General features: G+C 42.6%; 1 protein-coding gene across 1 annotated transcript; it reads right to left on the reverse strand.

Moving 5' to 3' along the window:
• Positions 1–2,393: 2,393 nt before the first annotated feature.
• Positions 2,394–6,576, reverse strand: LOC146341417 (olfactory receptor 5J3-like). The gene is made up of 4 exons (XM_084807435.1): positions 6,507–6,576; positions 6,288–6,395; positions 5,136–5,158; positions 2,394–3,314 (listed from the first exon to the last, which is right to left on the reverse strand). Exons 1-4 carry the CDS (start codon positions 6,574–6,576, stop codon positions 2,394–2,396), a joined length of 1,122 nt encoding a protein of 373 aa, XP_084663561.1.
• Between the last annotated feature and the right edge of the window lie 8,123 nt (positions 6,577–14,699).

Here is a 14,699-nt window from a genome sequence, read left to right on the forward strand (position 1 = left end):
TAGAATGTACTGATGATTTTTCAAACTACCTGTTGCAAATCATGACAGGTTCCCATTTCCTTTCTACTAAAATTTGGTGTGAGCTCAGAGAATCGGTTTGCCTTGATGCTGAGATGCACTGACTTCACTCACACAGAAACAGTTTAAAATAGAATATAATGCTTTTATTAGGAAAAAAAAATAACATGCACATTTCTTCATAGAGAAACAGAAAAATAATAGAATTAGGTTAGTATTTTCACAAATGAATGGTCTGTCTTACTTCAAAGCCCCTTTGTGCAGAGATGGAAAAGACCCTAGGAATCATGAAGGAAGGCAGAACATAACATTGGGGGCAAGGCTCGGTTTTATACTCTTGTACTATGCCAATTTCCATACTTGGTAACTATTATGCTTTAAGCTTGCTCTTTGGTTAGTAGTATAAGGCGGTTTAGCTCCTTCTAAGCCCCTGACTCTAAATGCCTCCCATTTACTACTAATGCTGCTGACATCTTTGTTAATTCCAGATAAACTCAAAATGTCCCCAACTTCTCCTTAAATATCCTGCCACTGTACTGTGCAGGTGGATACTTATCTTAAAAAAAATGCTGCATTAACCATAAACCTTTCCCATGAACTCTTCTCTTTTACAAAGTCAAATGACAGCGCTACCCAACAATCACTTCCTGAAACTCACCCTGGCTCAAACTAGGCCCTTAGAACCAATCTTTGATCCCATCTATAGAACCAATCTTTTACAAAGATGTGGGATTTTTGTTGCAAGTGGTCACTGTTTTTCTTGGGAGAATCGGTGTTCAACCATGGCTAACTGGGACCCACTTGGGTAGCCTTACCACAGGACTCTACCTAAGGTCTAAGGAGGTCACTCGAGGAAGGGCTGTAGGGCCAATATCTTGGGTAGAGAGGCAAACCCCGCATCCTTCTACTATCGGACAAACCCACCTAACAACCCCTAACCCAGATAGCAAATGCTGTGGTTCTATATAGCTCAAGCCCAACTCGGTTACGTGATAGCTAGTAACCCAGGCTAGACAGGTTTGTGCTTTGCATACTGCAAACATAAGCCTCGTTTTATTTTAAAAAGGAAAGAGTTTTCCCGCTTGACCTAAAACAAGGAGTTTTAACACTTGCGAGTTCTAGTCTGCATAAGAGGGCTTCAGCCCAAAGAAAAGTATATCGCTTGTTGAGGTTTTCCTACAAAGGAAAACCTCATCTTGCTGTGAGTGTGTGTGTGTTTGTGTGTGTGTCCTGGTACAGGCTTATGCTGGTTTAACAGTCATTCCCTTGCTCCAGAGAACCCTTGAAAGTGTCATCAGGGAGGGGAGAGATCCTAACAGAAAATTTTAGTCATCCCAACAATCTGCCGTTCCCAGGTTCCTTTGGGGGAAGCCTTGACAGAGTGATATAGATGTGATATAAGTTTGTACTGTCACAGACTCTCTTTTTTCAGTGGTCACCAATATTATTCACATACATGCTTAAATCCTGTGAGTAATCCAAGTGCTTTTCATTATGAACAATGTTTGTGGAATGAGTGAAGGTCTTCTCGTGTGTGTGTGTGTGTGTGTATTTAAAAAAGAAAACCTATTTCTTTAAATAAATTACAATATCTCTTTTTCCCACGCTAAGTGTTAAAGTTGGCACAATGTCTGAAAGGGGTGTGTAGTCTCTGCATTATATCAGAAATCATGCATGGAGATTCTAGGTGCAAAATGGTGTATGAGAGTACAGTCCCCTTTCTGACATCACGTTGGATGCACAGCTCCTTCAGTTCAAACTGGGAAATGCATGGACTTTAGGGATGTGGCCTGCAAGTGCAGTCCTTCTCCTTGCTTCACGTATTTATGGCTGTGTGAGAATTTCATTTTTGCTTGCAAAACATGTGAGCATGCCCTTTTCAAAACTCTGAATGAGAGCATGAGCACATGTCTGACAAAAATATTTGTAAATTGTCAAACATGTGCTCATTCCCACTTCCCAGTTCCATTTGTGCAAATTTCCTAAGTTGTGTAAATTTCCTCCATAGACTGAATCGGTTCTGCTGAATTGGTCAATGGGAGAAAGTTGCTTAACTTAGGAAATGTGTGCACATTTGGGGAAATGTGCGCAAACCTCTGTTCAAGCTCTGCTCAATTTCCGCAAAGTTTCCATTTGTGCAAACTGAGCAGCAATCACAAATGTGAACAAGAATTGGGCACAAGATAACCAGTGAGACAGTGTTGGGAGAATCCTGGTGATCTCAAATATTGCTCATTCACTAATCCCTACATGTATTGGCTGCATGTATGGAAGGGGATGTTCTGAACAGACCTACTGTTGTAAAGATTAACTTAATATTGAAAGTTTGATAACATGAGGCATAGATATTAAAACCATCAATAACAGGTAAACCTCTAAATTAATTTTCTTAAAGCATCCTTCACCTCCTTGTTCCTTAAACTGTATATGAAGGGATTGACCATTGGGGTAAGGATGGTGTAGAAAACTGAGAGCACTTTGGCTGAGCCTTTTATTATGGAGTCATCTGGAAGGAGATAAACAATCATTAAGGACCCATAGAAAATGGTGACCACAATAAGATGAGATGAGCACGTGGAAAAAGCCTTTTGCCTCCCAGCGGTGGAAGGGATTCTCAGAATGGCTGTTATTATGCAAATGTAAGATGTTACGGTCAACAGAAATAAAGGGAAAGTGAAGAGAGAAGAATGTATAAGGGCTACATCCATAAGCAAGGAAGTATCACTGCAGGCCAGCTTACTCAATGGTATAAAATCGCAAAAGAAATGGTCAATTCCATTGAAGCCACAATAAGTTAATTGTGCCAACCATATAACCAGGACAGCAACAGAAAAACAGCCACTTAGCCATGACCCAGCTGCTAAAGAGATACAAACCTGGTTATTCATACGGAACTGATATTGCAGTGGTCTGCAAATGGCTAAATACCGATCATAAGACATCACAGATAAAAGACATGTTTCTGCAGTCACCAGAAAACCAAATAAATATAATTGTGTAAAGCAAGCAGAGAAAGAGATTGTTTTAGTCCCTGTTACAAAGCTGGCCAGCATTCTGGGCAGAATGGTAGAGGTGTAGCAAATTTCCAAACAGGACAAGTTCCCCAAGAAGAAATACATGGATGTGTGAAGACGCCTATCATTCACAACCAACACAACAATGAGAAGGTTCCCAATCGTGGACAAGATGTAGATGCTTAGAAAAAGCAAGAAGAGGAGAATCTGCAGTTCTGGATGGTTTCCAAATCCCAGGAGGATGAATTCTGTGATGGCAGTTTGATTAATCAGGGAGGGTACCTAGAGAAAAATAGCAAGGAAAACATAATAATGGACTGTGATCGAAATATGAGTTTCTTTGCAAACTCTACAGTAGGGCAGCTATTACAAAGCATAACAACAACAATAAAAAATAATTCAGCTTTATATTTCATTTTGTATTGTTCAACTCACTTTCCATCCATTATTTCAGTGCAGCTGGATGGAATGTACCATGCTATGAGAAATGACTGAAATCCTCTGGCATGTACAGACCCAGGAATGTCCTCAATAGGCTATTTGTTCAGAAACCACAATTTATGAACAGGCAAATTTGTCAAGCTCAATTTCTCATTTTTCCATACTACCTTTGTTCTATCCCATTCTGTATCAGTTTTCAAATTTATTTTTATTACTCACTAATATATATATGCATTCAAGTGGACATTTCTTTGAAATATTATGTATTTCGTATGCATTTTCCTCAATGCATGCAATTTTGCATGCCCCATTGCAAATGTATGCATTTCCCCCCTTGAATAAAGCATTGTTGTGAGCATTTTTGATATAAATGCATTTTAAATACCTTTTTTATATGGATTTTCCCTCCAAAAATGCATCACAAACTTCATAAATGTACAGACTTTTTGTGGCAAATTGTGTTCTGGTTCTTGTTTAAGATTGAGAAGTGTGAATTTGGTAAGATTACACTGAAATGTGAACTGAATAAAAAAATCCCCATTCTTGCTTATGAATAGCTATGGTACTTCACTGTCTCATGTCCTCTGTGACTTTAATGGCTCTGTCCAACCTTTTCTGCTAGTAGATAATATCCAGGCTTAGAAACAATAGGCTTGGGAAAAAAGATACAGTAATTTCTATTTTTAAAAAATTCTAAAAACTAAATCCCAGACTATTGGGGACAAATCAAATTAGGAGAATATTTTACTTGAACATTATCCAAACCATTTTCATCTCTAATCATGTACAGGCAAAGATTCACGTCACTAAATACTCAACACTCTATTCTCAGAACCACACTGACCATGACTTTGAAAATATATGGATTAAAAATAAAGGCTTGAGAGGATATAGAATTTACCCATACTTGCTATGCAGATGTAAACACTTGTAGTAATGATTAACAATATGAACAAAATGGTTTGACCATCTACACAGTTGATATGATATCTGAATTCTAAAGACTATGGTGTGGACATATTTTTTTCCTATGTTTCTGAATACTTACTGTATTCATTGAGATGATATGCATCTAAGCAGCATGACCAAGTGATTCTTTGGGAAAGGAGAAATGTATCTAACTCAGTCTTCCTAACAATCTTCATAAATGGTTTATTATCTACTAAGGGATCAACATACGCCAAGAGTCAATAACCTCATGGGCTTTCTTATAATATGATCCGGGGAATTAGCTGAACCCTTATTTGTCCTACATTCTCCCACCATGCTATGGGGAACATTTGGCCCCATTTGATAAGAGTGAGAGTTGATTGTGCTTAGGAAGAAAGATCAGACACTCATCCAATAAATATTCTGGTTGATGTTTCAGTTTCTTGAGCTTTGGAGATGTTTTCCTCGAATGTTCACAGAGCTGCTGGGACAGAGAACTGGCAGCGGGGGGGGGGGAGACAGAGAGAGTGAGAATTAAGAAACGTTGCAGCCTTTTTTGTATGGGATCTTGTCATATATATTAAGTATGACTGCCATGAAGCATTTATTTAAAAATAAAATATGACCTTTGGAAGTATGGAGAAGCATAAATCAGTAAATTGTCTAAAATAGCTTCATGTTACTCTCTTAAATTTTAAAGTCATGGCTAATCCTGAAGGTGATCCCTCGTACATCCTGAGTACCAACACCCATCTCTGCAGCGAACAGAAAGATACAGGGAAATCAGCCACACCAGCAAACAAGCTTTTTCACAACAGTGTCCCGGGGACCATAGGATGGCTTGGAAAACCCCTTCTGAGGTCAGAGACAGCACTTTGACATTGGAAGGGGGAGTCGGAGATCCAGCCCCTGCCCCCATCCCCTTGCAGCTGGCATGGAGAGAACTGTGCCAGCTGCCCCTCCGAGACTGGAAAATTGACCTCGGGGGGGGGGGCATTTCTGTGGGTGGGGAAAGGATGACACTGGAGCAGCTAGGATACTCTTTATCCTCAGCCTCCTCCAGCCTCCTTCCCTCCTCCTCCAAAGCACCCTTGCTAGATGGGCTGAAAAAAATACCATCTAGCAAAAATAAGGGAGATCATCCAGGCAGGACATAGGAATCACAGAAGCCTCCATTGGATTGCATCCTTACATTGCAATCAGAAGTTAGGTTTGGGGTGGGGAATGACATGGTGGATCTATCACTTTATCCAAAGGGGGGATATCACTGAAATCTGAATGGATTCAAATGAGATTGGATTTCTGTGAATCTAATCTGCAAATCTGACAGTGAACTGGCTTTTTTCAAGCCGCACAGATTCCGGTGATTCCACGGACTTGCAGATATGGATGTTGGGAGAATCCAGTTGTGGGGTAGAGGTCAATTAATTTTCATGGGCTTACCTGCTCCCCTGGACTCTGTTCCAACTTTCACCAGCTGGTCCGACTCGGCCCACAGTGAGTTGGGCCAGCTGGAGGATTTTCCATCGTTTCTGTTTGCGTTGCAGAGATAGACATTTGTGCAAATTTTGGCCACAGTTTGCATAATCCGCACAAATTGTGGCTGAAATTTGGCAAAGTATACAAATTGCATTTGCAATTTGCACAAATATCTATTTACACATTAAAAAAAAAAAGTTCCCATATTTCCAGGAAAATTCATGGCTCGGCTTTGAAATGAAAGCTGAGTCAGGGGCATCATGGAAATCTAGTGAGCTCAAAAAGGGCTGGATTTCCCAGTGATGGACATCCCTACTCAGTACTCACAGGCAGGATTTTATTTATTTTTTTAATGGAGGGGGTGATTTGCATAAATGTGCATGTTCTAGGAATGGACAAGCTCACCTGCACCCAGCTTCCCCAGGTGCTCACTGAGCTGCTCCCCCAGCTTGTGCTCCGCTGGATGCATTTGACAAGCATCTGGACTTGCCAGGATCCACTCGCTGAACAGCCCTGCAACCAGGGAGGGGTCCCGCACTGCTCTTGAGAGCTGTCAAAAAACTGACAGCTCTCAAAATCAAGGGAGAGAAGGGATCCCTATGGGGAGCTGGGAAAGTGCCCCACTTCTTCCGAGGTAGTGAGGGTGCCGGGCACATGGAGGGATAGGAGGGGGCACCTGCTCCCCCATCCCCATGCCTGGCACTTTCGCTTCCTCAGAAGAAATGTGGTGCATGCAGCATTTTTTTTTTTACTGTCTTCCTTCTATTCTTGCGCAAGAATGGAATGAAGACATAAAAAAAAGAAAAGCAGACTGCAGAGTAGAGTGGGATTGGGGGACACCCAAAGGGGTCCCTACCCTACCACTCAGGCATCCTTTCTTCCCCCCGCCACACACCACTTGCTCCCAAAAGGCATGTCCCCCCAGCCAGGTGGAGGGCCATTCCTGCCGGTTGCCCTTTAAAAGGCAAGTTGAGAGAGGGATCTTTTAGCCCAACAGGGGGAAAATACCTTTTATGGGGCAAAATCCACCCCCCACACACCAAGGACTGGATTACCCCCACAGTCCTTGGTGGGGGGTGGATCCCCCCTCCTTTTCCCAAAAAGCACCTTGAAAATCTAATGTAAGTGAATTGCTGCATATACTTGCATTAGATTTTCAAACTGTTCCTCCAAAAATTGGGGGTGCGGGTGAAGAATCCCATCCCCCGCCCTGGGTCCTGTTGCCCCAAGGCCCCATGATGGGGGGAATCCCCCCCATTTTTGCAAGTAGCACCTTGAAAACCCAATGTAAGTGAATGGACCAATTCCTTTACATTAGATTTTCAAAGTGCTCCTCCAAAAATCGGGGGTGGGGGTGAAGAATCCCACCCCCCACCCAGTTTTTTCAAGGTACCTTGGGAAATTCCATAAATGTAATTATTGTGCACATAGGGTAGTAAAAGCCCCAATCTGTGCAAAATTGCAGGCAGCAGAGGGGCTCCATTCACTTGTGTTAGTTTCCAAAGTTCTCCTCGTGAAAATTGGGGGTAGGGTTGTGGATTCCCACCCCTCCACCATGGGTCCTGTTGCCCCAAGAACCCATGGTGGGGGGGATTCCCCACCCAGATTTTTTCAAGGAGCAAGTAAATGGAGCCCCTTCGCTGCCTGCAATTTTAAGCAGGTTGGGACCTTTACTGCCCATATGTGCACAATATTTAACTTTTTTCCACAAAATGGTGACCGCAGGAATGCTGGGTGCTCCACGAGGGCTCGTGGGGACAGCTCAGCAAGCATTGGCTGATGTGAGTGGGGGCAGTGGCTCAGTGGGCACAGCCTGAAGATGCGAGCAGAGGGGAGTCATTCGGACTCCCAGACTGAGCTGAGAACCCACGCCATCCACATTGCAAACTAATAAAATTATCATACAAAAAAAATCCCAATTCCATCAATAAGTGAATGACACAACAAAAGATGCCTTACAACTCATGAAACACAGATGAAATGAATTTAACAAAATGCATACAACCCTAATCCAAAGGCCAACCAGAATGCTAGCCAGGACAAAAGTTGGGAGACATTTTTGCCATGCTTTCCAGTCTGGTGGATCTTTTTGTTTTAACTGCCCCTCCCCCGAAAACAAAGTGGGGGCAATTAGCTACCCCAACCCCAAACCTGTATCGTTTTGAGAGCCAGTGTGGTGTTGTGGTTAGCGTGTTGGACAAGGACTCAGGAGACTTGCGTTCTAAACCCCACTCCTCTATGAAGCTCACTGGTTGACTTTGGACCAATCTCTGACTCTCATCCTAAGCTACCTCACAAGGTTGCTGTGAGGATTAGATGGAGAGAAGTAGGATCATGTATGCCACCTTGGGCCTATTGGAGGAAAGGTGGGATATTGATGATGATGAGGATGATAAAGCTGGCTCTGACCCACCAGCAGAACAACCCATTTTGGGGCCTTACACATGCAACTGCTGGCAGGAACACTGTTGGTGGTGGCTTTCCACTTGAAGAGCTTTCTAGGGGTGAAACTGGCCTGCCAGGGCAGACGGAGCTCTACCCACCCAATGGGAGATGTCATCTTTGCCGGTAGTGGGGCACCTCTATCCTATCCTAACCCCCTCCCCCCAGCCAGCCAATATGGGTGTTAGGATTGCTCTGCTGGGCATCGTATCTGCATTTTTTGGATGTAACAGCTGGCCAAGTCAAATAGTGTAGTTACCACCACATTCCCTGCAGCATTCACCATGGGGAATGTTGTGTGCATAGATGGTGAAAGTGTAGTGTCTGGAGATGCTTCCCAGAGTGCTTTCAAGCAGTTTCACCCAGTGCTTCCCCCATCTGGCCTTTCCTGGGGGGCAGGGGCAGGGGAAGTGGCACCCAGTTCTTCCCCACCTGGTATTTCATGAGGGAACAGATGAGTGGTGGTCAGTGGGTACTGTTGGATTGCATTTCTCAAAGTTGAAGCAGGATCTAGAGTAGATGGATCTTTAGTCTGATCTTGGAAGCCACACTTCACTTTCTCATTTTGGAGTCACAGAACATGATTTGGTAATAGCTGGTGATTAGTTTAAGAAACTGGTAGAGAGCATACCTCAGTGGTGGAACATCTGTTTATGCTGAAGGACCCGGGATGAAACCCTGGCATTTCCAAAAGGATCAGATAGCAGGTGATAGGAAAGACCTTGTCCAGAGTAGACAACACTGGGAAGGTTAATATGATATACTGTTTTGTTCTCAAGAATATCCTTCTTAAAGGACCTGACTTCAGTGGTGTGTGGGACGATAACATTTCTTGAATATAGATGTGGACAGGTTTGTGTGTTTTTTTCCCAGTTTTCCTGTCAAGTCTTTTTTTTTGGATGCAGCTCCTAAAGGATTTTGTGATGGACACCATGGACACCATGGATGGACACCATGGTTAAACGTCATGGTGTCCATCCATGAGCACAAAGTGACCAGAAAAGGTGATGACATCCAGTGAACACAACCTTATTCACACAGAAAATGAAATACTAAATGCTGTGAGTACCCTGTGCTAATTCTCTGCAATCCATCCACATGGCAGCCAGGATAGGTTTAGCACTGCAAATTTTCAAAAATAAGATTTTTTTCCCACCCAATAAAGTACTTCTTACATTTCTTATTTGGTGATGAAGAATACAGCAAGAGTGTAGGGCAACATTTATGGACTTTTGTTATGCACTTGCTATGATATAAAACTGGCAATCATATTGGCCATGTTGAATACTTCAATATTACACTAGTCTAGTGTTACTTCCATCAGCTACATAGTGAAGAAAAGATGAGCTCATTCCTAAACACCTAGTGACACATACTGGCAAAATTTGATTGGCTGTGATTCTTTACTGTGGGTCCCCATGCATCTGCCTTACATGTTTCATGGGTTGGATCCAGACTGAGATCAATGGAGACTACATGCAAGTAACATATTCACTAAGCTAACTAGAAATAGATATTAACATGGAATCTACCCATAAGAGTGTAGTAAAGGGGTTTGTCAGCTTGATATTCCCTCCTCTCCACAGCTCTACATGCTGTTCTTCACCTTAATCTTGGCTACTTACAACCTCACTGTCACTGCCAATGTAATCATCATCTCTGTCATTTAGGCAAACTGGAATTTACAGTGCCCTATGCACTACTTCCTTGGTAATTTCTCCTTCATGGAGATCTGGCACCCTACCTCCATGATGTCCAAGATGCTGGAAGGCTTCCTGGTTGGTGAGAGTTCAGTTACTGTGACAGGTTGCATTGCCCAACTCTATCTTTTTTTCTTTTTTTTTTGCCTTGGGCTCCACTGAATGTTTTATTCTGGCTACCATGGCTTATGACAGCTACCTAGCCATCTGCTGCCCTCTTCATTATCCATCCCTTATGACCCTGCAAGTAATGATCTGGTTGGTGACAGCAGCCTAGGTGGGTGGGTTCCTGGCTCATTTATTCCACATTACCCTCATATCCCAGCTCTCGTTCTGAAGGCCAAAGGAGATCCACCAGGTTTGTGTATATGTGTGATGCTGGGCCCCTATTGATGTGGTTGTGTGGCAATGCCTTTCTCAGCTCTACACTGGTCTTACTGCTGGCTTCCCTTGTCATCCTCTGCACCTGCTTGCTCACCACAGTATCCTAGATCTTCATCATCTCAACCATCCTCCACATTCCCTCAGCCAGCGGGAGGCATAAGGCCTTTTCCACCTGTGGCTCACACCTTGCTGCATTGGTAATTTACTGAGCTACAGTTGTCTTCATATATGTACAGCCCTTCTCCTAACAATATATAGGTTAAGTAACAAGGAAGTGACAAAAGCTCTGATGATACTGGTGATCATGAACCAGGTATTTGTGAAGAATATTGGAGCTCTGATCATGATGTGTAGAAGAGGCATTATTATATGGGTGTTCCTTGGCTCTGATGTGCCAAAATCTCTGTGTGTGTTTCTCTCTCTCTCTCTCTCTCTCTCTCTCTCTCGCTACCCAGTACAGAGTTGAACTGGTTTAATGGTTATTCCCTGGCTTCAAAGAAGCCTTGGAAGTGTAGTTGGGGAGGAGAGAATTCCTAACAGAGAATTTTAATCATCCTACCAACCTGCAGTTCTGAGGATCCTTTGAAAGAAACCTTGACAGAGTGATATAGATGCAATGAGTTTATACTCGCACACACACTTTTTCCAGTGGTCACTATTTGCACATATGCCTAAATACTGTGATTCATCCAAAGGCTATCCATTATGAGCAATGTTTTTGGTATGAGTGAATTTCTTCTTTTACTTATACATTTTATACATGAAAAAAAATAATGTATGTATTTAAAGGAGTTGCCATATCTCAGTGGATTTTCTCTTCCTCACACTAAGTGTTAAATAAAGCTTTTTCAGTGTTTAATGCATGGTGTGAAGGAATAGAACTGCATTATAATTTTGTATATAGTTTGGATAGCAAAGGATTATTTATGTTCTCTGTGTATGCTGGTCAGTGTAAAATCAAAAGTTCAAAAATTCAGGCAGTCAAAGAAACAAAACTGCCACTAAGCCTGCAGAGACCATGGTTCAGCAGATTAAGAGGGTTTGTTTACATTGGGGTGCAGATAACATAGGCTGCAATAAGTAGTTTTGATTTTGCAGAGTTTTGCAAAGAGATGATGAGGAGGGATTTAGAGTAAAGGTGATCCCTATAGATGCATCATTTTCAATAGCAAAGGCTTGTTTTAACATACAACTTTTGAGGCAAAAAAAGGCAGTTTTGATTAGGAAAGAGAAAAGGAAAAAATATTTTTCAGAGAAAAGCTGAAATTCAGAAAGCTGCCCGACAGAAGCAGAATGATGGGAAGTAGGGATGTACGAAACCCCTACCTGGCTCCACGCTGGGCAATCCGTGGGGGGGGGGAGGCGCTCCGTCCCTTCCCCCGGAATCCTCGACGGGGGGAGGCTCTCTATCCCTCCCCCTGGAATCCTGCCCAGCCGGCTCCACTCCGTGGCCAAGACATTCAAGACTGTCGTAGCCACCACCATTTGCATCCCTGTAGTCAGCTGTGATAGGCTACGTAAATATTTACGTAGCCTATCACGGCAGGGGGAAAAACCCCAGCGTACGCAAACGGCAGTAGCAGCCACCGCCATTTGCATACGCTGGGTTTTTTTTTTCCCGTGCCATGATAAGTATTTACGTAGCCTAGGTAGCCTATCACGGCACGGGGAAAAAAACCCCAGTGTACGCAAATGGAGGTAGCCGCTGCCATTTGCATACGCTGAGGTTTCTCCCCCCACCCGCCATGATAGGCTACGTAAATACTTACGTAGCCTATCTATGTAAGTAAATACATCTACAGGGATGCAAGTGGCGTCCCTGCTTTAGCCGTGATAGGCTACGTGAGTATTTACATAGCCTATCACAGCTATTGAGACGAGGAAGCAAATGGCAGCCGCAGGACAGCCGCCATTTGCAAAGCAGCACGGACGGGAGCAGGTAAGTGCTCTGTTTCACACACCTTTCATGGGACTTTGTTCCATGCACCTTTTGTGGGTTGGGGGGGCAGGGGCTTCATTCCACATTGGATTTCGGGAGCCAAATGCACTGGCATTCAGCCTCACCGAGATCCGTCGCAGAATTCTCTGACATCCCTACTTGGGAGAAGCTGAATGCATGGAAAAGCTGAGAACTCTGACAGTAATATATAGCTGGGAAGAACTTAGAGAAAATAGGGACTCAGTCTGTTTAGGAATTAGTTGCACACTTTACCCTGATTATTTTCTTAACCTTTTGCTCTTCTGATTTTGTTGTTGTTGCTGGTGTTGTGTGTGGTGTATCTATTCGGATGTTAAAACCATTTTCATCATCATCATCATCATACTTTTTCAGTAAATGTTTATAATTTTGTTGTTTAAAAATTGTGCTCTCTTTTTTTGTTGGATGACCATACACACACACACACACACACACACTCCTAAAAGCCAAACCCCACACTAGTTAAAGGTATTTAAGGCTGTTTGGTGGATGCAGCCAGGGAAAAGAAAGAATTCTTCCTGGTGGCAGTGGAACAATCATTGGAATGGAAAGACCAACAGGAGTTGGGAACTTTGTTTGGCCTGGTCCCCATTCCGCACACAGATCAGAGTGTTGCTAGTCCAATTACATATGGCAAGACTGATTCAATAATTATTCTGTGCTTCCTGAGATATTTTGGAAGTTTAGACCGAGTCTGTAGAACTGTCATCCGTTGAGCTTTAGAAAAATTCATAGCAAATAGGAATATCATGGTATTTGATATTCCTATTGCAATCAATAAAGCTTATTTCCGAGTTTGTGCACTAAGCTTAAAGCACTAGGATATTTTTCATTTTTTTTTACATTGCCCTGTATGGAATCGTTCTTAGCTCCAATATAAATGTAAAGTGAGCAGATGAAACTTTTTTAATGTAGATCTAATTTATTTTCTTGTATCCCATCTCATTTACATTGGTTAAGGCAGACTTCAGCTAACAAGAACATCCTGCAGTAAAGCCAAATCATCAAAATACTTAAGAAAACAGTAACCACAGTCAACATAAACGTAATCAAGCATAAAGCAGTCTGTTCTCAAGGTTACAAAAGCTTGATGACATTCACAAATTATGAGTTCATGCAGGAAGTTCTCATATGAGATGATAAAAATAATAACAGTCAAACTGCAAACCCGGGTACAGCAGTACCTCCAAACAGGCATATTTGTTCTGATAAGGTAATGGTTTTCAAACTGTGTTCTGGGCAACCATGGGTTCCTTGGAGGCTTACCAGGAGTTCCTCAGTTAGAAGAGCAATAATGGCAGAAAAGCTTCTGTGAAAAGCAGTTTTCAACCACTACCTGTTTTCTCTGTTATGTGCAGCTGCTGAACTCATTGTCATGTTTAGGGTAACAATCTCAGTTCAGGCAGGGCCACAGTGATGGCCAACAGGTTAGGTAAGATTAGGAGTGGAAAGATCTGTCTATCTTGGAGTTGTGGAGATTCTTGGGGTGGGGCGAGGCAGGGCAGGGGCAGGGCAAAATTAGGAGGGGGGTTAGGTCAAACTTGCTCTACCCCATTTCTACACAAGCTTTCAATTTGTTTGCTTTATGTTCTGAGTTTTGTATGCATTTTTCGTCTGTTCTGCATTAGTATACACATTTTTCTGAACATTTTAAAATGTGCAGAAAAGAGAGCCAGTATGGTATAGTGGCTAGAGTGTTGGACTGGGAGCTGGGAGATCCAGGTTCTAGTCCCCACTCGGTCATGGAAGCTGACTGGGTGACTTTGGGCCAGTCACAGACTCTCAGCCCAGCCTACCTCACAGGGTTGTTGCTGTGAGGCTAAAATGGAAAGGAGGAGGAGGTATGTTGCCTTAGGTTCCTTAAAGAGGAAAAAAAGGTGGAATTTAAATGCAATAAATAAAAATAAATAAATGTATGTATTTTTGGACACATGCATCAATTGACTAAAGTGTGCTTGTGCACATTTTGGAAATGTACACATTTTTCTATGTGCATTTTTTAAATGTGTGCCTACTGTTGAAAACATTTTTGTTTTCCTTTGTGGAACTCATTGCAAGTTCGGAAACATCCCAATGTCCAGCCACCAATTGTGTTCAGGGCCAATTTTCTGGTGTGGGAGGTGTGAATTGGGTAACTCCATTAATGAAATGCATGGGATTTATCACACATCATTAAGGCTAGGGTAATGTAGAAATGAATATTGCATAGGATTCTATGGCAGATCTGTTGGGGTTGCTTAGAAGATGAGTAATGCAAAGTCCTCAGGAGAACCTCCTTACATGTATAGCCAATGTGTACAGTTGACAGTTTGG

This window comes from Heloderma suspectum, chromosome 6 (assembly GCF_057233095.1).
Source record: "Heloderma suspectum isolate Gila_16-S chromosome 6, 16-S_ref, whole genome shotgun sequence".
Classification (NCBI taxonomy): Eukaryota; Metazoa; Chordata; class Lepidosauria; order Squamata; family Helodermatidae; genus Heloderma; species Heloderma suspectum.